The sequence below is a fragment of the Eptatretus burgeri genome, chromosome 2, assembly GCF_056783735.1.
Source record: "Eptatretus burgeri isolate ZD-2024b chromosome 2, Ebu_testis_v1, whole genome shotgun sequence".
NCBI lineage: Eukaryota > Metazoa > Chordata > Myxini > Myxiniformes > Myxinidae > Eptatretus > Eptatretus burgeri.
In genome coordinates this window covers 77,830,556-77,853,420 of record NC_140962.1, presented here as the reverse complement: position 1 = coordinate 77,853,420, position 22,865 = coordinate 77,830,556, and the positions used below count along the sequence as shown (strand labels likewise).

The 22,865-nt window shown below is 41.4% G+C and overlaps 1 protein-coding gene across 1 annotated transcript in view; it reads left to right on the top strand.

Annotated features, from left to right (window-relative positions):
- TTN (titin) overlaps positions 1–22,428 on the top strand; it is a 405,491-nt gene extending 383,063 nt beyond the window's left edge. The window contains exons 278-296 of the mRNA XM_085850585.1: positions 1,816–2,121; positions 2,272–2,553; positions 3,822–4,415; positions 4,571–4,858; positions 4,983–5,282; positions 5,467–5,769; positions 5,935–6,237; positions 6,478–7,062; positions 7,909–8,211; positions 8,390–8,689; positions 8,814–9,389; positions 9,538–9,840; positions 10,522–11,115; positions 11,795–17,115; positions 17,239–17,395; positions 17,505–18,040; positions 18,634–18,787; positions 21,153–21,401; positions 21,831–22,428. Coding sequence (XP_085706711.1) covers positions 1,816–2,121; positions 2,272–2,553; positions 3,822–4,415; positions 4,571–4,858; positions 4,983–5,282; positions 5,467–5,769; positions 5,935–6,237; positions 6,478–7,062; positions 7,909–8,211; positions 8,390–8,689; positions 8,814–9,389; positions 9,538–9,840; positions 10,522–11,115; positions 11,795–17,115; positions 17,239–17,395; positions 17,505–18,040; positions 18,634–18,787; positions 21,153–21,401; positions 21,831–22,123 — 11,747 coding nt within the window. The 3' untranslated portion in view covers positions 22,124–22,428. The remainder of the gene's footprint in view (positions 1–1,815; positions 2,122–2,271; positions 2,554–3,821; positions 4,416–4,570; positions 4,859–4,982; positions 5,283–5,466; positions 5,770–5,934; positions 6,238–6,477; positions 7,063–7,908; positions 8,212–8,389; positions 8,690–8,813; positions 9,390–9,537; positions 9,841–10,521; positions 11,116–11,794; positions 17,116–17,238; positions 17,396–17,504; positions 18,041–18,633; positions 18,788–21,152; positions 21,402–21,830) is intronic.
- Positions 22,429–22,865: the final 437 nt, after the last annotated feature.

The following is a 22,865-nucleotide window of genomic DNA, read 5'->3' as shown; positions in this document are numbered from 1 at the left end:
TTTAAACAGCCTTTTAAAGTTTGTTCATTAGGTGTGTGTGTGTGTGTGTGTGTGTGTGTGTGTGTGTGTGTGTGTGTGTGTGTGTGTGTGTGTGTGTGTGTGTGTGTGCGTGCGTGCGTGCGTGCCTGCGTGCGTGCGTGTGCAAAATTCAAGTTCCTGAATCACATGCGAGAGTAATGCTATTGGTTTGCTCCAAACATAAAGAATAAAAAGGTTCTTTATTTAAAACTAGAAAATACAACCCGTCGCTTCGCTGACGGTGGTGTGAAGGGGAGGGGGGGTAGAGAAAGAGAGAGGGGGAGAGAGGGGGAGGGGAGACAGAGAGGATAGAGGGAAGGGAGGGGCAGAGAGAGGGGGAGGGGAAGTGAGGAATGGGTTAAGAAGGGGAAGCTTGGAAGGGGAGAAGATTGAGGAAGGGTGGTGGAGGTGGGGAGAGCAACGCCTCATGAAATGTTGCTATATACTGCAAGAGAGAGAGATAGAGAGAGAGAGAGAGAGAGAGAGAGAGAGAGAGAGAGAGAGAGAGAGAGAGAGAGAGAGAGAGAGAGAGAGAGAGAGAGAGAGAGAGAGAGAGAGAGAGAGAGAGAGAGAGAGAGAGAGAGAGAGAGACACACAGACACGTGGGAGGAGAGTGCTGCATTTTATTCAGAGGGGGGAGCAAGGAAGGGACACACAGACAGACAGAGAGAGTGGTGGGGAGGTGGGGGGCAAAAAAGAAGAAAAAAAGAGATAGGTGAGGGGTGGAGTTGGCATTAGCAAAGAGCGATATGCTATGCTTCATGACCGAACACAAATACAAAAATATCTCATGTCAGAATAGCTGTACACACAATGACCCAACAGGGTTTATAATGTAATCTGCTGGCACATCTGCAAAAACTTTGATGTCCCACTTCCAGAAAATTTGTGGGAACATTAACCAAAAGCATGGCCTGAAAACATGGAAGTACCGCTCACATGCGACCTAATGATCCCATCGAGCGTGAACATCGAAAACAAAGCATTGCCACCAGATATCATTCTGAGGTACAAAAATGAGAGAAGGCGGCATTGCTAAGTGAGGTGTTAATACCAGTGATTTTGGACTAAACGAAGCAGAAATCAAGAAAATGACCAAATTCAAAGACCTTAAGAATGAAGTAAAAAGATCCTGGAAGCTGAAGATTGCCAACATTGTACCAGTGAAAGTTGGAGTTACAGGAATGATGACAAAGACCCTCACAGAGATATTAAAAACCATCCCAACGAACTACAGTTGGAAGCTGTCCGGGGCTCAGCGACGATTCTTAAGAGAGCCCTCGGCACAAAACTGAGAACAGAAAACTTCACAGCTTGGTCCATGAATCGTGACCCCTTACTGAAATGAAGGTGGATACTTTGAGCCCACCCTGGGAGGACTCCATTCGACACTCGGAAACTCGCATATGAGGATAGCAATCAACAACACACACACACACACATACACCTGGTCGGTCTTGGTTTCACCTCCTGAAACCAACCCACATGTGGAGATAGCAGACAACAGTAACTTGCATGTACCACGCACACGCGGATACACACACACACACACACACACACACACACACACACACACACACACACACACACACACACACACACACACACACACACACACTGAGACCAGGAAGGGCTCTGTTCCAATTTCGGTAACCCCTATATGGAGATTACAGGCACAGCAATTCAATCTTTACATTTTTGCCTTTTGCATTCTCAGTTCATTTTGAATGAAAGGGAACAATATTTTTGTGAGCTGTGATTACAATGTTCTGGTATCTTTTCTCATCTGCCGAGCAGATGTTCCAAGTGCACCACCAATCCCACGTGTTGTGGACACCACTCGGCGTAGCATCAGCCTAGCATGGTCTCGTCCACTATATGATGGTGGCAGCAATATCAAGGGTTACGTGCTGGAAATGCGTGAAGCTGACATGGATGAGTGGTACCGGCCGCATACATCTGCCCTCATTCACCATCCAGAGTTTACTGCGACCAACACGACGGTTGGAAAGCACTACTATTTCCGCATTGCCGCTGTCAATGAAAATGGTATGGGTGAATTTGGAGAAGCAAGTGCTGCTGTGGAGCCTGTCGACAGAATAGGTGAGGAACTCCACTGATTCTCATAATTTAGAATGTATTATTGCATCTGAAAATAATACAATGAAAGATTGAACTCGTTAAATGCTATCTATGTGGAAAACAATTTACTGAAGTGCTAATTTCAGTCTTTTGGGCTGTGGCTTTGTGCAGAGCAACCTGAGCTGGAGCTGGAGCAAGACCTGAAAAAGATTGTACAGGTGCGGGCTGGCTGTGGCTTGCGAATGATGGTTCTTGTTCGTGGCCGTCCACAACCACAAATCAGCTGGAGCAGGCCAGACATGGACTTGGCTGCCCGTGCTTTTATTGAAACGACTGAATCATACTCACTGCTCACTATCGACAAGGTCAATCGTTATGACGCTGGCAGATACATCATCGAGGCAGAGAACCAGGCAGGAAAGAAGTCATCTTCGGTAACAGTGAGGGTTTATGGTGAGTTGTAGAAAATATTTGTTTTCAGTTATATTGTATGAACATTATGTTCCTTACATTTTGACTGCAGTCATTTTGCAAATTGAAATATCATCACTGTGGATTAATTATGAAGCATAATGTGTTTTGTTTCAAATCATAAAATTGAAGAACAGTTTGCATTTTGGAGAATCCTTCTTCACACAAAATAATGAGAATCATGGAATGGGAACCGAGAAAGTGCAATTAACTCAACGTGTTAGCATGAAAGACAGACACAGAAAATCCAACCTTTTAACCATGGCATACTTTTTGTGTCACAGTAGCAACAAAAACTCAAATCCTTGATTTCTTTTTGAATGTGTGGAGCAACACAGACCTAAAATAGATCACGAGACTAAGTGCAACGTATTTGCCTGAACAGGATGGTTGCCTCTCTCTCATAGTCTATTGCGGGCCTGTGTTGTTCTGCCCTCTAGGAAGGCATTTAAGATGTGAACGCATGGTCTTTGTTCGACCCTGATGAAAGCCACGACATGGCTGAAACGTTGGATTTTCTGATTGTTTCGTTTCGACGAAACCTCAAATTGGATAGACTTGCATATTGAGTTCTGAAGCTCCGACATTTTTTTATTTGTGAACATACCTTGGACAGTACCTTGTTTTTTTGTTTTTTTTCCTCAATAGATTGACCCTTCATTTTTGCAAAGATAAATAAAGTCTCCTTTTTGTTATTTTACTTTTGACTGTTATTTTACTTATATTTGAGTTGTCTAAACCTTGCATCTTGGTTAAATTATTGACAGAATCGGATCTGACTATAAACGATCATTGTCGTAATTTGCAGTCTTAGAGTGTGCCATCCATCTGATGGGATGTTAATTTAGGTGTTCCATATGCTATAATTTGCTTGTCGACATTAAATTATCTACTGTCTTTTGAAGAAAGTAGGTCATTATGTGCTGGTAGCTTTGGCAAATTTGAAATCCTTCATTTTCACTACCAATAAGAAACCAGCGGTAAAGCACCCAGCATATCCCTTGCTCATCAGCCCATTCAGCAGGTGCTGTGAATCTCTGTCAGTCCAGTCGAGGAACATTGACAACACCAAACGGGACTGCATTGAACTGAACTGAAACGTTGTGCAATATTTACAATTCAAACCAATTTTAACCAAATATTTTTTTTGGGGGGGGGGGGGAGGGAAATGCCATTTTTGTCTTTATTTTGCATGAAGCAGTTTTTTTGTCCTTTGGTCACAATGATCCAAGTAACTCTTGTTATTTCAGACTCACCTGGTCCTCCTGGCTCAGTGACTGTTAAAGAAGTGTCACATGATTCAGCCACACTAACATGGGAGGTTCCAACGATTGATGGTGGGGCACCTGTCAATAATTACATTGTGGAAAAACGTGAAGCAACAATGCGTGCCTTTAAGACAATCACAACAAAGTGCTCGAAGACCTTCTACCGCGTCACAAACCTAATTGAGGGCACCTTTTACTACTTCCGTGTGATAGCCGAAAACATGTACGGCATAGGCGAGTCCTGCGAGACAGCAGATGCCATGCTGATCTCTGAGGTACCTTCAGTTCCACAGATGTTGCAGGTAGATGATATCACCAAATCCTCAATCACACTTTCATGGGAGAAACCACTGCATGATGGTGGAAGCCGGCTTACAAGCTATATCATTGAAGCCTGTCGTGCTGGCACCGATCGTTGGATGAGGTGCACTTCAGTCAAGCCCCAGGTGACAAAGCACACAATTACATCACTGAATGAAAATGAGGAATACCTTTTCCGAATCCGTGCCCAAAATGACAAGGGCATCAGTGACCCACGGGAGCTTATCACATCTGTGACCATCCGAGAATTTAAAGGTACCGTATTTGTTTGCATAATCGCAGTGTCACCTCACATTTGGATTGCAGTGCAATAACCTCCTAAATTTTTTTTAAACTCTATGTGTAAATTTAAAACAAAATCCATTGGCATTTTACAATTGTTCTCAATTTCTTATTTGTTTCCATTTCAGTGATGCCAAAGATTGACGTAACAGGATTCCCTCAGAGGACAATCAACGTCCCAGCAGGAAGGCCCGTTGAACTTGAAATTCCCATCAGTGGACGCCCACCACCAGCTGTCTCTTGGTACTTTGAAGGCACAAAAGTTAAGGAGAGTGAGCGCACCAAGATCGAGATATCAACAAAGATGACCAAACTCATTATTCGTGAGACAACGATCCAAGATAGTGGAGAATATACTCTGGAACTGAAGAACATCACTGGCTCCGTATCAGAGAACATACGAGTAATTATTCTTGGTGAGCAATCCATTTGCTTGGTAATGTAATCCAATTGAATATCAATTTTTGTTTGTTTACTGAGTGAAGAAATAAATTGTTCAACACTATAACAATATATGCTGCCATTGCCTGATCATCACAGACAAGCCAGCGGTACCCAAAGGACCTATCCGTATCGATGAGGTGGATGCTACATCGATCAGCATTTCTTGGGACCCGCCTGAAAACGATGGTGGTGCAGTAATCAGTTCATATGTGGTGGAGCAACGTGATGCCCACCGCCCAGGCTGGCTGCCGGTTTCAGAGTCAGTGACTCGGAACTTGTTCAAGTTTACCAGGTTGACGGAAGGCACAGAGTATGTGTTCCGGGTAGCAGCGCAGAACCGTTTTGGCATCGGCTCCTATCTACAATCCGAAGTTGTGACTGCAAAGAGTGCCATCAGTAAGCTATGCAAAGCTGTTTTGCTTTTCAAAAATACATTTAATTTCCTCAAATAAATAATATTATCTAGAACTTTATATTATATATCACTATATTTTGTACAAACATTTATGTTTATGTTTTGCATTATTGTATTAAATAGTCAGTGATTGCTAACACCTGTTTTCATTTTCTGACCTTATAGATGTACCAGGACCACCAGCAAGACCGACGGTGTCTGATGTCTCACGTGATAGTATGACAATTATCTGGGATACACCCATGGATGATGGTGGCTCGACTGTAACTGGGTATGTTGTTGAGCGCAAAGAAATAAAAGCAGATCGTTGGGTTCGTGTCAATAAGATTCCCACCACAATGACTCGGTTCCGTTCTTCTGGCCTTATCGAGGGGCTCGAATATGAGCACCGTGTCACTGCCATCAACCCACGTGGTGTCAGTAAACCCAGCCTTCCTTCCAAATCTACTGTAGCCCGCGATCCTATTGGTGAGTTCCTGGAGATGAGTTGAGAGAGTGCTGATTAATTCTAGAGGAAATACAAACATGTGCAGCTTGCATTTATATCTCGGTTAATCCTTACGTGACTCCTTTAAATATAATCAACAAACCTATCGATATTTTGCATTCAATACAATTGCCTTTTATATACAGCTCCACCTGGAAAACCTCAAAACCCAAGAATCACGGACACAACTCGTACTTCAATATCATTGGCCTGGAGTCCTCCAGAGGATGAAGGAGGGTCTAAGGTGACTGGGTACTTCATTCAGCTGCAAAAGCTTGACCAGTTTGAGTGGACAAAGTGTAATACTACCCCAACCAAGATACATGAGTACACACTCACGCAACTACCTCAGGGTGCCGAATACCGATTCCGAGTCCTGGCAATTAATCTTGGAGGACCTGGAGAGCCGGCAGAAGTACCTGGAACTGTCAAAGCTACCGAGATGCTTGGTAGGTTTTTTATCATCTCTGAAAACAATTTTAAAATATGCTGAACTGTAATATACATATTAAAGGAAAAGAATACTGGAACATTAAATGGCTTTACCTTTTGATATAAACTTGTTTCTTAATGCTCCAAGTAACAATAACGTATGCACTAAAAATTCCAAAACTTGATTTTAAAATTAATTGATTGTTGTACTTTTTGTTTTGGATGCTAAGATTTTTCTTTTGTTTCATTATCTGCAGAGCATCCTGATTTTGAGCTGGATGCCAAGTACCAGGAGGGGCTGGTGGTTCATAAAGGCAGCACCATCCAACTTACAGTACCCATTAAGGGCAAGCCCTTCCCAATATGCAAGTGGACTAAGGATGGTAGAGACGTCAGTCAGCATGCCATGATCATGGCATCCGAGTCACATACTGAGCTCATCATCACTATTGCTGATCGGGACGACTCGGGCACTTACGACTTGGTGCTGGAGAACAAGTGTGGCAAAAAAGTGGCTTACATTAAGGTGAAGGTCATTGGGCAACCTGATATGCCACAAGGACCCATTGAGTTTGACGACATCCAGGCACGCTCAGTGCGTGTCAGCTGGAAACCACCAGCAGATGATGGCGGATCAGACATTACAGGATATGTCCTTGAGAGGCGAGAATCTCCGAAGCAGGCTTGGTACACTGTGGATTCGAATGTCCATGAGACATCCCTCGTTGTGAAGGGTCTAAAAGAAAACACAGAGTATCACTTCCGTGTGTCTGCTGAAAATCAATTTGGTGTCAGTAAAGCACTGAAGTCTGAGGAACCTGTGATTCCTAAGACCCCTCTGAGTAAGTGGTGCCTTCATTTACTTTTAAAGAAGCTTTACAGACGAAATATTGCTAATACATTACAAAAGTGATTTGGGCTAACAGGATAGCCCAGAGGAAGTACACTCACAGTCTATTTGGTGAGAACACTAGATTATAAACCTCGAGGTTATGAGTTCAATTTCAGCTGAAGGCAGCAGCATCAAGGATATTAAATTAAAGCTTCATGTATTAGAACTAGGCTCCGGAGAACTCATGTCATGCCAATGTGAATTGTCGGAGAAAACCCAGCACATCTGTTATCTACCGTCAGGGTGGTCATGATCTGATCTACGTGTAATGCTAGCCTGCTCATTGTGGTTGACTTTTATTCCATTCCATTTACAGGGGCAATTTTGAATGGCTGGGGGTTCCATTTCCTTTACTTTCCTGACCCGACTATAAAACTCTCATCATGGTGTCATACAGGCATAGCATTACATCAAGGAGTGCAGCAAGCATCGGATTGGATGGGATGTCAAACTTGGGACCAGTTTACCAGCATTAATTTCTAGCAGACGTTAAAAATCCCACATTGTCTCACATGAAGTAGGCAATTGTTGCTGGCACCCTGGCCAATTTTCAAATGCCCCCTGCCCCAATTCCAAATTTCTGTCCTAATTTCCACTTGAACATGGACACTTGGTTTGTGAACAACTTGTGCCAATAATACTTATTATACGAGCCACTGATCCGAAAGTAATGAGATATGGCAATTGATGATGTTGATTTGAAAGTTACATTAAAACATTAATGGATATCACTTTACTCTCCTTGTCCTACCTTTTTCATTCTCCCCATTAATACCACTCCACTTCTCCACCACAGACCCACCAGTACCTCCAAACAATCTAGAGATTGTTGACATTATGAAGAGCTCTGTCAGTCTATCTTGGTCCCGACCAAGGGATGATGGAGGCACACGGGTAACGGGATACTTTATTGATCGCAAAGAGAGCACCACAGAGAAATGGGTGCGTCATAACAAAACTCAGATCACAACTACAATGTTCCAGGTCACCGGACTTGTTCCAGGTGCAGAGTATCAATTCCGAATCCTAGCACAGAATGACATTGGCACCAGTGAACCAAGCCAAATCTCAGAACCAACTGTCTGCAAGGATCCATTTGGTAGGGCTTGCTCTCTTTTTTGCAAGTTATATTACAACAATTTGCTGTCATGTTAGAAAATGGTGATGCTACCTGAATGATGAATAATAATTATGTCAGTGCGTTGCAAGCTACCAAACAATAATTAAGGTACTTTATTAATTACTTTTGTACATATTGTTTCTTCTTTTCCATATAGACAAGCCAAGCCAGCCTGGAGAAATTGAAGTTGTCTCTGTCACCAAGGACAGCATCAGCATTCAATGGGAGAGACCAGAGTGTGATGGTGGCAAGGAGATCACTGGCTACTGGGTAGAATATCGCCAAACAGGGGACTCCATCTGGAAGAAATGTCACAAGGAGAAAATTACAGAGAGACAATTCACCTTGGGAGGCCTCATGGAAGCCACAGAATATGAGTTCCGTGTGTTCGCCGAGAACATAACTGGAACTGGCAGGCCACGCAGAACTGCTGTTACCATCAGAACAAAATTAACATGTATGTATGTTTATATTTGCTTCCTTTGACAGTTTCACAGTCATTTCATTGTCCATTTTTATAACTTTTCTGGAAGTTAACACAAATGTTATGAGCTTATTCTACTTTTGTATCTATTTTCCAGCTGCTGAAGCTCCGGTTGTACAGAAAGAGATGCAAGATGTGACTTCACAACTTGGGGAGGCTGCACAGCTAACATGCCAGATTGTGGGCAAACCTTTACCAGACATTAAGTGGTTTCGATATGGACGAGAGATTTTCCAGAGCCGAAAGTACAAGTTGAGCTCTGATGGTCGCAACCACAATCTGACAATTATAACTAATGAGCAAGAGGATGAGGGTCTTTACACCTGCAAAGCAATCAATGAAGCTGGTGAGGCAGAGAGCAGTGCTAAACTTCTGCTTGAAGCCAAACCAGAATTCCATCCTGGGTTCCCCATCAAGGAACAATACAATGCTCATGTTGGATCCAGTCTTCGTATTCACCTATTTTACATTGGGCGTCCGATACCTGCAATTACCTGGTTCCATGGTCAGAAGCCCCTTCATGATGGAGATGGAATTACTATAGAAAGCACAGAAAGCTATACGCATCTCGTCATCAAAAATGTTCAGCGGAAGATGCATTCAGGAAAATACAAGGTGTTGCTTAGTAACATATTTGGCAATGCTGAAACTGCAGTAAATGTCATTATTCAAGGTAAGGATATGACAATTCATGACAACACTGGTGCTGGGAGTGTTGATCTTTGGATTAAACATGCAAGCTATATAGATGTTTCACTTTCAATACTGAATTTCAAAGCCCAAAATAACCAACCCCTTCCTTCCACTTTCCTCCCCAACAGATAAGCCTGATCCACCTGAGGGGCCGATAGTTATTGAGTCACAGATGAAGAACTCAGTGGTGGTGTCTTGGAAGCCACCAGTAGATGATGGTGGAGCTCTTGTGACCAATTATATTGTGGAAAAGAAGGAGGCCAAGGAAAAAGAGGATTGGAAACTCTTTTCTTCTGTGGCTGGAACACAATGCAGAATTGCAGGCCTAATTGAGAACAGAGGCTATTACTTTAGAGTTTCTGCACAGAATCAATATGGAACCAGCTTACCCCTGGAAGTTTCTTCTGTGGTTATTGCAAAGAGTCCTTGCAGTAAGTGTTAACTGAATACCATAAGAAAACAAAGCATCTTATTGAGATGAAAATTATTTGTCACAATATATAGCCATGAGCTGAATTAAACAAGTGGGCCCATTCGTCCATTGGACCAAGTTTTCAATGGTCTTCACGGCCTTGTAGCATTAGCTTAACTTTCACCCAGCCCAGATGTGCTTCGGCCAGGGCAGTGATTATACATTCGTTATAATTATTGCCAAATGATACTACAATTATTATTGTTGTTAATATTATTAGTATGAATTAATATATGGTTTGTAACAATGTTTTCATTATGTTTGTTATTTATTTTGGAATTGCAATGCCGTGCCAAGGAAGGACGTATTAAGCTGCTCTATGCACCTTAACATGGCGTGTCTTTAAAACATGGGAATTCTTCTGGGTTCTTTGTAGTTAATTTTCCGAATCAACTCGGGAGATCATGATGATCATTTTGGTGTGTCAAACTCCACATCAGAAAGCTCAAGTAGAAACACACAAACACACATACACACATACACGCACGCATGCACGCGCACACACATACACCTCGTCCATTTATATTAGATAAAGACTGCATACCATTTTAGAAAAAAAAAATCAAAAATGTCATCAAAATCCGATAAATTAAAACTTTGATGGTTTCAACTTGGTTTTTTTTTTTTTTGCTATCCACAGGAAAACCAGGAACTCCAAGCAAGCCAACCATCTCTGCTATCACAAAAGAATCTGTTGTTGTGGCTTGGAAACCACCAATCAGCGATGGTGGTGCCAAGATTAGGAATTACTATTTGGAAAAGCGTGAAAAGAAACAAACGAGGTGGATTGCTGTCACCACTGAAGATATTCGTGAAACAGTTTATTCTGTGACTGGGTTAATTGAGGGATTAGAGTATGAATTCCATGTCAAGTGTGAGAATCTTGGTGGTGAGAGCGATTGGAGTGAACCTTCTGACCCTGTTATACCAAAGAGTGATGTACCCATCCAGCCTCCATGTTTCAAGGAGGAACTTCGTAACCTCAATGTCAAGCACACGAGCAATGCGACATTTGTCTGCAAAGTGACCGGTCATCCAAAGCCTGTTGTGAAATGGTACCGTCAAGGAAAGGAGCTGGACCCTGATGGAGAAAAAATTATATTCCAAGAGTTCAAAGGAGGTTATCACCAGTTGGTGATTTCCAATGTGAAAGAAGAAGATTCCGCCGTATACCAAGTGCGTGCCACAAACCAAGGAGGATCCATCTCTGCTTCTGCTTCACTGGATGTAGAAAGTGAGTTTCTTTTATTTAATCAAATTGTTTTACTGCAGAGTAAAAAAAATGCTTCAAACATAATAAAATGAGAACACAATGGGAAAAAATGCATGTATGGCATAAGGTATTCAAAGTGTGCATCATGAGGCAACTTTTGCACAGCTGTGCAGCCCACAATACCAATACCATTTGAAATGACTTCAATAAGGTGCATTAAAATAACTGACTAATTTGTCAAAAAATATTTTCAATTGAAATTTCTTTATCTGCAATGGGAATGCGAAGTGATGAACAAAGATAAATTTTGCTTGGTTACTGAGGAAATATTATCTTTAAAACAAAACAACATATTGTTTATGATTCAGATATAATTGTAGAAATAATTAAATGTTGACCTATTAACTTGTTGTATCGGTATGAGACTTGTAATACTGTGATCTAAGGTTCAAATCCATGTAATGTACTGAGTTAATCTATCAATCAGTGTTTGTTTTTTGTGTACATGTACAATATTGTCCTTATTTTAAATTGTGGACATAAAGGGTCATTGTTATCTGCCAAATCTTGCTTTGCTGCATTTATTGTTTTTCCTGCTCCCCCTTGAACCATAAACATTCAAAAAAGGAACATATATAGCAATTTCATAGTATGTCTGCAACATCAACATGTATTGACATATCACCATCTGTCATTGCAGTTCCAGCAAAGATCCACCTTCCAAAACATCTTGAAGGCATGGGTGCTGTCCACGCCCTACGAGGAGAAATTGTCAGTATAAAGATTCCTTTTAGCGGCAGGCCTGACCCAGTGATCACCTGGCAAAAGGGACAGGATTTGATTGATAATAATGGACATTACCAAGTCATTGTAACAAGGTCATTCACATCCTTGGTTTTTATGAATGGTGTACAAATATCCGATGCTGGTTTCTATGTCGTTTGCGCAAAGAACCGATTTGGTATTGATCAGAAGACAGTTGAGCTGGATGTTGCTGATGTTCCAGATTCACCACGGGGACTCAAAGTTGTTGACGTCACAAGAGATTCTGTAGCGCTCGAATGGGCCCCACCAGCAAGTGATGGTGGCAGCCGTGTTTTAAGCTACACAGTCGAGAAATGTGCAACCACAGCATTGCAATGGATACGCGTAGCCAGCACAAGGGATCCGCACTACACTGTCATTGACCTTTTCGGAAAGACGAGCTACCAGTTCCGTGTCATCGCGGAAAACAAGTTTGGACAGAGTCAACCAAGTGAGCCCACACAACCTGTTACCACCAAAGAAAACAAGTTGCAGAGTCATGACTATGACTTGGAAGTGGATGATAGTGATACCTTCCAAACATCTGTAGCGCACACTTCCAGCACCAAAGTTCTACATGAACGCTACAATATTGCAGAACAGCTTGGACGTGGTGAGTTTGGAATTGTACACCGATGTGTGGAGACTCGCACCAAGAAGACTTACCTAGCGAAATTTTCCAAGGTGAAGGGTGTTGATCAGGTACAAATCACCAAAGAAATATCCATTCTAAATAAGGCTCGTCATCAGAATATCCTCAATCTCCATGAAGCTTTTGAAAGTCTTGAGGAGATTGTAATGATATTTGAATTCATATCTGGGCAAGACATATTTGAACGCATGTTGACCGTTGATCTGACAGAAAGAGAGATTATCATGTACATCCATCAAGTGTGCAGTGCCTTGGCTTTCTTGCATCACCAAAATATTGGTCATTTTGACATCAGACCTGAAAATATAATTTATATGTCTCGGGTAAGCTCCAGGATCAAAATTGTCGAGTTTGGGCATGCAAGAGCTTTGACTCCGGGTGAGACATTCAGGATTGGTTTCACTGCTGCAGAATACTTTGCTCCTGAAGTTCACATGCATGACTTAGTCCATACACAGACTGACATGTGGTCTGTTGGCACGCTCACTTATGTTCTGCTAAGTGGTCTCAATCCATTTGCTGCAGAAACGAACCAGCAGATGGTAGAAAACATTGAGAGAACTCAGTATACCTTTGATGAAGAAGCCTTCAAGGATGTCACAATAGAGGCTCTTGATTTTGTTGACAGGCTACTGGTGAAAGAACGAAGACACCGCATGACTGCTGAAGAGGCACTTAAACATGTTTGGCTTAAGCAGAAAGTTGAAAAAACAAGCACAAAAGTAATTAGAACAATGCGGCATCGCCGGTATTACCAAGTGTTGGTAAAGAAAGACTGGAATGTCTCAATATCTGCTGCAAGGATTGCAATGGGGGGCCCTATTCGCACTCAACGTGGAGTTACCGTTGCTAAAGTAAAAGTGGCTCCAAGCTGTATTGGACCTGTAGCTGGCTCAATCTGGCATTCGGCTGTTGAGGAGGGTCAACATGCTTATTTCATCTGCCACATCGAAAATTATGATCAGGCAACACAAGTGACTTGGTACAGTGGTGTTCGGCAACTTGAGAACTGCGAACATCATGAGATCAGTTATGAAGAGGGTGTGGCAAAACTCACCATTGACAATCTGAACAAATCAGATGATGGCACATACCGCTGTAAAGTTGTCAATGAATATGGGGAAGACAGCTCATACTGTGATCTCTTTATAAAGGGCGTGAGAGAATACAGAGATCATTACATGCAGCGTACGAAAAAGGTTAAACGCCCCCGAGACACAATGCGACTTTTGGAGCGCCCACCAGAATTCACTCTGCCTCTTTACAACCGCACAGATTATGTTGGTGATACTATTCGTTTTGGTGTCACCATCACAGTGCATCCTGAACCACGTGTTACATGGTACAAATCAGGACAAAAAATTAAGCCTGAAGAAGATGAGAAAAAGTACAAATTTGAATATGACAAAGGACTTTATCAGCTCGTTATTCACAACTTGACTGATGATGACTCTGCTGAATACTCGGTAGTGGCTCGTAACCGCTATGGTGAGGACTTCTGCAAGGCTAACCTTTCAGTTGTACCTCGACCAAAAGCTAAGGAAGACACTCTTCGCCCAATGTTCAAGCGTCTTTTGGCAAATGTGGAATGTCAGGAGGGTGAAACGGTGCGTTTCGAATGCCGGATTGGTGGTGTACCTTTACCAAAACTTGTTTGGGAGAAAGATGGCGAGTTGATCTCTCTGGGTCAACATGTTGAAATATTGCACGAAGGTCTTGACTATTTCACATTAATTATCCATCACACCTTCATTGAGGATTCTGGCATGTACAGAGTCACAGCAACAAACTCAGCTGGATCAGCAAGCTGCCAGGCTTATCTAAAAGTAGCACGCATAACTTACGTGCGACGGCGGTACAGGTCAGACACAGAGAGAGAAGTGCAGGTGAAGAAGCATGTGGATAAGACTGTGAAAATTGCCGAGATCATGTCTGGGGCAGAATCGACATCTTTGACGCCTGTTGCCAAAGAGGCATTGCGTCAAGCATCTATAATGTACAAACCTGCAGTTAGCACGAGGACAGTGAAAGGTGAATACACCATTGAGAAAAAAGTGCTGGAGGAAAAGAAAGAGATCCGTATGCCATACACAATTCCTGCTCCTCGAAAAGCTCTGACCTTGGAAGAAGACAATGCAATCAAACAATTTATTCCACTTTCTGATCTTCGATGGTACCGTAAAGTTCGTGACAGCTATGAAATGCCAGAACGAATGGAACGCTTCTCACTGCGACGTCAGCGACGCATCCGACTTTCAAGGTGGGAGCAATTCTATGTTATGCCACTGCCAAGATTCACAGATCAATACAGACCCAGGTTCCGCATACCTTATTTAGTGCAAGATGATTTGGAAGTGATACGACCAGCTCGGCAGCAATCTCCATCAACTGAATATGATGTAAATTTGCGACGCAGACGCCGGCATTCACTGGGAGACATTTCTGATGAGGAAATTCTGCTTTCCGTGGATGACTATCTTGACCAATGTAGACTTGAGGAAGAGCGCCACAAGCTTGAAGATGAGTTGGAACTTGGATTTTCAGCATCACCGCCAATGTATTCTCCTGTACGACACCATAAACCAGTTCACCACACCAGAGTACAAAGAATGGCTGTGAAAGAAGATGAAGAAGAACAAGTATCAAGAGCAAGAGCCCACACGTACCACATCCCAACCAGGGAGGATGTGAGTCTGAGTTACGCAGAGTTACATGATCGTCATGACCGTACCATGATGCATGCTTCCAGAGATAGAAAACAAAGATTGTTAGAAGAGAAAGAGGAAGAACAACTCCTTCAATCTACTCAGATTACACAAAAGCTCTCAGATTATAAGCATGAACTAGAGAAGATAGAAAAGCAAGAAAAGGAACGCATCATGTTGCACAGTGCTCAACGCAGGGAACGTAGAGAGCACAGAGAACACAGGCATGAAGAAGAAATGATTGTGGAACAAGAAATAGAAGCAACTAGGTCTACTGACAGAACACGAAGGTCAGATCTTGATTTCTCAAGACTTTTGAGGCGCCGTCGTTCTTTGTCACCTGACTATATTGAACTTATGAGACCTGCTTCTGAAATGGTGAGGCATCGGAGCCCGCCAGCTGCGGAGAGTATGAGCTCTGACTCTGAATTTGTAGAAAGAAGGTCACCAACACCAGAACGTACTCGTCCACGTTCACCAAGCCCCATTCCCCGTGACTCAAGGGAAAGCTCATTGTCTCGGTTTGAAAGGACAGCACGCTTTGACATCTTTGCCCGCTATGAGTCACAAAAAGCTGCATTAAAATCGCAGCGAACAATGGAACGAAAGTATGAAGTGCTCACTCAGCCATCATTCAGCCTGGATCATGCACCCCGCATTACGTTGCGCATGCGCTCACACCGTGTTCCCCAAAACCAAACAACTCACTTCACACTCAATGTCCTTTCCCGGCCTACGGCTGAAATCCAGTGGTTTCACAATGGTGTAGAAATTCACACCATGAGCTCTAAGTACTCTTTCGCTGATATGAGTGGTGTACTTACTCTGAAAGTACTTGATTGTCAGCTAGAAGACAGCGGAACTTACCGTGTTGTGTGTTCCAACTACAAGGGTGAAGCCTCGGACTATGCCACTTTGGATGTTACAGGCGGAAATTATGCCAGCCTTCGATCTCGTCGCAGGGATGAGGAGGCACTTCGTTCAGTGATTCCGGGAGTTACAAAGCAGGAAATGTATGCTAAAAAAACCATCCGGAAAGCAGCAGCTATGGAAGAAAGCCATGCTGTTACCGTATCTCAGATGGCAGTAACAGAATCTCATGAGGGAAAATTGGTGTCTGAATCTCATAGTGATTTTGAGAGATCATTCAAGGAATCCATGGCAACTGAGGAGACATCAACGTTTAAAACTGTTAAAACGAGCCATCCTGCGAGGATTACAACAAGACCTCAGTCAGTTACAGTGACACAGGGTGAGAGAGTGCAATTTGACTGTGTGACAGATGGAGAACCTGTCCCATCAGTAATGTGGTCCCACGAAGGTAAACCTGTCACATCTAGCGCACGCCACACCATGACAACTTCCGAGTACCACTCTGTTCTCAAGATAAAAGATGTAGAACCCTCAGATGAAGGTACTTATACTGTAATTGCTGAAAACTCTGAGGGCAAAGATGAAGCAAAATTCACCCTCACAATAAGAAAGAGTGTAGCAAAAGAACCTAGTAAGGTAACCATACCAAGGGTCAAGTCTCCAGAACGGAAAACTGTAGATCCAAAAGTCAGCTCTTCTGAAGGAGAAGTTAAATCTCCAGATCTCCAAACTTCTTCATCCAAACAGGTTCAACGTCCACCAGCTGAAACATCTCAAAGCAAAAAATCGACAGAAGACATCATAACTGCTGCTCTGGAGGGAAATCGTGCAGATGAAGTCAATAAAATGCCAACTAGCCAAGGAGAAGAACCCTTTTTTTCTGCCAGACTTCAAGATATGGAGGCGCAGGGTGATAGCATTGCCAAGCTGTCTGTTAGGATATCTACAACTCCAACTGCAGTTGTTCAGTGGTCAAAAGATGGAAAAGTAAGTATCTGCTTGTAAAACCTTGAAAAAAATTTGCAATCAAGAGTTGCTGTATATTTCAAGATGAAGTTCAGAATATTGTAATTTGCGATTTCATTGTGCCTTTGTGTGTTATACAACTAGGTACTCTCCCAGGGAGGAAAATATGAAATATTTGAAGAAGCTGGAGGGTTCCATTTGGAAATCTACGACACCGAATCATCTGACAGTGGATGTTACATGTGTACAGCAACCAACTCCGCTGGAACTTCAACAACTTGCTGTATTCTTACTATCAAATGTACACTTTGTGATGAATGAGCTGTGTGACAGCATTAATTCTTCCATTATATTCCTTAATACATAGTTTTTGCTATATTCATCATAACACCCTGTATTTGTTTTTCCAGCGACTAAAGAATCTCTCAACATCCTTCAACTATCAAGCCAGAAATCCACAAATATTTCTGACTGCACTGGTATTGTCCATGAAGAGGTTGTAAAGCAGGAATTCCCGAGCAGACATGTGAAGGCTTCTGACATTGAAACAATGGCATCCAAAACCAAGATGTCCATCAGTGAAGGCCAGAACGTCACCCTAAAGGCCACTATTCCAGAAGCCTCTGATGTCAAATGGCTGATCAATGGAATGGAAGTGAGGAACTCCAGTAACCACCAGTATGGCAGGTCTGGTGCTGATCAAACACTGACCATCAGCAAGGCAACACATTATGACAGCGGCATTATCACCTGTGAGGGTAAAACCCAGCAGGGCATTGTAAAGTGCCAGTTTGATGTCATGCTGGAAGATCTGGTGAAAAACGTGCCGGTGTTCATCACCCAACCAAGATCTCAAAATGTCAACGAAGGACAAAATGTCATCTTCACTTGTGAGGTGTCTGGAGATCCTCATCCTGTGGTTGAATGGATGAAAGACAAGGAATTGGTAACTGTTTCTCAGCACTTCTTTAATCTCTTTAATCTCGTAAAAAACGATATATAGCACAATAATTCAAAAAGTTGGGGACGAGTTTGTTAGGTGACAAGAACAAGTTGATTATATTTTGGTTCAGGTCCAGATCCGGCCTATCAGTGGGACACAAAACGTAAATTGTTCAACCTGGTGGAGGTACGTATGTGCTCCACGAAGTGCCGATCTAGTTTCTGTTGCGTTCACCCTGAATAATTGTGAGTTTAGCTTAAGGCAGAAACTCTTGGTCGAACGAAAATATTAATTAGATGTTCAGGAAAAAGTTGACAATTGTAAAAATAAAAAAATAAAGTTCTGGAGTGATTTTAAATCATTGCTTTTCATATTATAATGGTTGTGCACTGTTCAAAAGGTGTATTATGTTGTTCTGAAAAGGGCAAACAATCGAATTGTCAGCCACACCTCAATTCCAATAGCAGTTAATAGATGCTCATTAGCTTTCAATAGATAAAATCAATTACTTGAAGCTATATATTTTCACTTTACAAAACTCTTTAGTGATGAGAAATGAGTACCATATTTCATTGTCCTATTTGACACCCTCACAGGTTTCCATCACCAAGCACATGAAACTTTCTCAATCCAAGAATATTCACACCCTCGAGATACTTAAAGTGAATGAAAGAAACAGTGGAAAATACACTGTCATTGCCAAGAACATTAATGGGCAATGTGCTGCTACGGTGTCACTGTCTGTGTTCCGTAAGTGAAAACATCTCTTTTGAAACACACATCTGACACATTTTAAAATTAAATTGTACAGTACTGGTTGCTCCCAAAATAATATAATTCAAAGGATTGCATCCTACATTTCACATCCTATATTCAACTTTATTTAAATTGTAAACCTCAAAACATAGTTCCCTTACCTAAAGTAAGAACCTTAACCTGTAAACAATTGACTGGTTTCCCGACTGCATGGATCATCACCTGGGCACCGTTCTTCCTCGAGCTTTCGATCCTTTCAGCCCAGAACCTCTCCAAACGGCGGATCCACATCGGTAGATCCACAACCTCGGTTGCATCCAGGCAGTCAGGCAACCCATCAATGCAACATCACCAATCAGGCTCCACTCACGAGAGGATTTGATGTATTATCACAGAGTTACAACTCCCATGATGCACAGTATTCTATGATATGATAATACATGAAATCATGCACATCTTTCCATATTGAAAATCATCTTTCCATATTTAAACATGTATATATATATATATATATATATATATATATATATATATATATATATATATATATATATATATATATATATATATATATATATATATATATATATATATATATATATATATATATATATATATATATATATATATATATATATATATATATATATATATATATATATATATATATATATATACATATATATACAGTATATATATATATATATATATATATATATATATATATATATATATATAGTATATATATATATATATATACATACAGTATATATATATATACATACAGTATATATATATATACATACAGTATATATATATATATATATATATATATATATATATATATATATATATATATATATATATATATATATATACACACACACACACACACACACACATACAGACACACACACACACACACACACACACACACACACACACACACACACACACACATACATATATACATATATATATATATATATATATATATATATATATATATATATATATATATATATATATATATATATATATATATATATATATATATATACACACATAATGTCCACCACCCAGCACATGCACCCCAATTGCCACTGAGTCTATTATTCAAATGATTATCCACTTGCACACACACACATGTACATGTATATGCAAATTCAAGCCACTACTTTAATGCATAACTTTAACTGTATTGTGTTATACCTGGACATTAACTTATCGGTTTTTTTCTGAAATGGCAAGCTTGCAGACCTATGCCAGACATGAACTGAGTTAAACTGCAAGATGGAATCAATCAGCTGAGCGCCATTTATGTTCACAACAGGTCAACCTACCTTTTCTCTGACAGAACCGAGCTCCTCCCAACCCGCCCCGCCTCCCTCCTCTTCCCCTACCCATTCCTCTCCTTCATCCCACTTTCACACTTTCCCTCATTTTCTCCACACCACCCCACCTCCACTCTTTTCCTTCCCCCTCCCTCCAGAATCCCACTCCACCAATTCCCCTCCCTCATCCCACCTCCACCACTTCCTTCCTTCCTCCCACAAAGGTACTTGAGCCGATTATGTTTAATTTTAAAGGAGGTTGCGTCCACTTGCCCAGGAGGCAGCACTTTCTGCGAGACGTGTGTTCTGCCTAGTTCGCACCAGGAGTGTAATGTATTGGTTTTGATCCCACAAAAATACACCTCAAACTGGCAGCATGACAACAATATCAAAGTCCATTTCCAGTTGCAATAATCCAAGTTTTTAAATGTGGCGTTTCACCCTGTTGCCCTGCACTGACGACTTTAAATTAACAAATCCTACTCAGTTAAAAATAAATTTACAATATATTTTAAATTATGTGATCCCTGTGTATGTTATAAGAATCACTGCTCACCTTCACTCTTTCATTCCTCTTTTTCCACACCTTTGGAACAAACTCCCACACTCTCTTCAATCCCATTCTTCCCTCCAGGTCTTCAAAACAGCTGTTCACCATCATCTCTTATCTTCCCCCATCCAAAACCATGATCTTTTCTCCCCCCATTAATTCACCCCAAACCCACCTCCTTCAAATTACCTTCTTTCCTTCCTGAAAGTCCCTGTAGTGTTCATCTTGTTTACCCTGTGTACTCCACCCCATCCCTCACCCTTCCACAGATATCCTCCTCTCTCTGTCCCACACTGTTTTGTCCTTCCCTCTTGTCTCCTGCTCCCCTTATTGTACGTTCTGTGCGTTTGCTCTCAAATGAGCCTCAATATTGAAAACAAAACCAAACAAAAAAAAAAATCCCCAACATTTTCAAATATTAAAAAAACACCAATATTTTCCTTATACGTGTCTATTAAAATTGTTCACCTCACAGCGTTGGTGGAAGAACCTGCGAAACAGATGGTTTTAGCAAATGTTGCAACCACTGGTGGGATCAAAAACCTTGAGATGGTGCAGAAAACGAGTGACACAACAGAGGAGCTTCTTTCATCAAGCACTTCACAAAAGTCTATGTTCACAATGGCATCTTCCACCATGTCATCCAAGAGTGAGACCTCTTCGCTGAGCCATGCGAAATCCAGCAGTCTGGCCAGGTTCATGTCGAGTATGGGTCAGCTCACCGGTAAGATGGCATACAGTAATTTTTTTTTAACATTGCTGTTTTTTTAGAATCACCTAACTAATTGTTTAATTTATTAATATAATTCCTCCAGTAATTTTTTCCACAGTGTGCATTTTCCAATCACATAACCATTTTGACTATTTCCCTGTGTATGTTGTAATTTACATGTTCCCATTTTAAGTAACTTTATTCACACGTAAACTAATGAGGTTTAAACATCACGTAAACTACTACATTGTGCATTTAAACTCCATGTGACCACCTTAACAGTGAAAATTTAAGGCTAATGCTGCAAGCTGCCTTTCCAACCTTTTCCTACTAACGTAATCAAAAGCGGCTCAGCATGAGGTGGTCCCAACTCAATTCATTGCATGTGTACAGTGTCTGAGCCGCTTTGTTTTTCCCACCCTTATGTTAGTCCCTTTGCAGAAGGTGAGCACACACCTCCTGTGATAGAAGCACTACCAACGGAGGTGAGCATCAGCAGAGGGAAGGTGCTTACAGTTACCTGCACCTTCACCGCAAGCCCATCTCCTGAAGTTGCATGGTCGAAGGAATGCCAGCCATTTCCCGAAGGAGGTCGCTTTCACACAGAGATGGCGACCAACTTTTTAACCCTTTCCATCACCAATGCTCAGCCTGAAGATGCTGGACTATACACACTTCAAATTTCCAATGCTTTGGGCATGTCAAGCAGTGACGTGCTTGTCCACATCCTGTAGAAAAAAAACTAGTTACATTGTTTGGCAAGCCTTCCCTTGGCCGTGCCATATGATGGCCTCATCAGGCCCACGACTGTGCCATCGATCTTTTTATCACTGTATATAGTAATGTTTTTAACTCAAAAAAATGTCATTGTAACTTTTTATGCACCTGACAGCCTGGTGGAGGTCCCATAATGTGGTGATCACCACTAAAACAACGTTTCTGTTAATATAATGACTCCTTTAATGTGTATATATATATATATATATATATATATATATATATATATATATATATATATATATATATATATATATATATACATACATATACATACACACTTGAGCCTTATTAGGGCTGCAATGAATAAGTGCATCAACCTGCACTGAAATAATTTAAATAAGAGTCGGTGGGAGAAAGTTCTGTAAGCAGAGCGATTACCTTGCCTAATTTTGACCAAAGCAGATTCAGGCTTATGCTGGCTTACACTAGCTCAGTGCCTAGAAATGCAAACATATCAAGCTGAGTCGGTGGGAGAAAGTTCTGTAAGCAGAGCGATTACCTTGCCTAATTTTGACCAAAGCAGATTCAGGCTTATGCTGGCTTACACTAGCTCAGTGCCTAGAAATGCAAACATATCAAGCTGAGTCGGTGGGAGAAAGTTCTATTAATAGAGCGACTACCTTGCCTGTATTACGACCAAAGAGCACCTCAACCCATGTGTTGAAGTCCAAGATATACCTCAGCAGGTTGATTGAT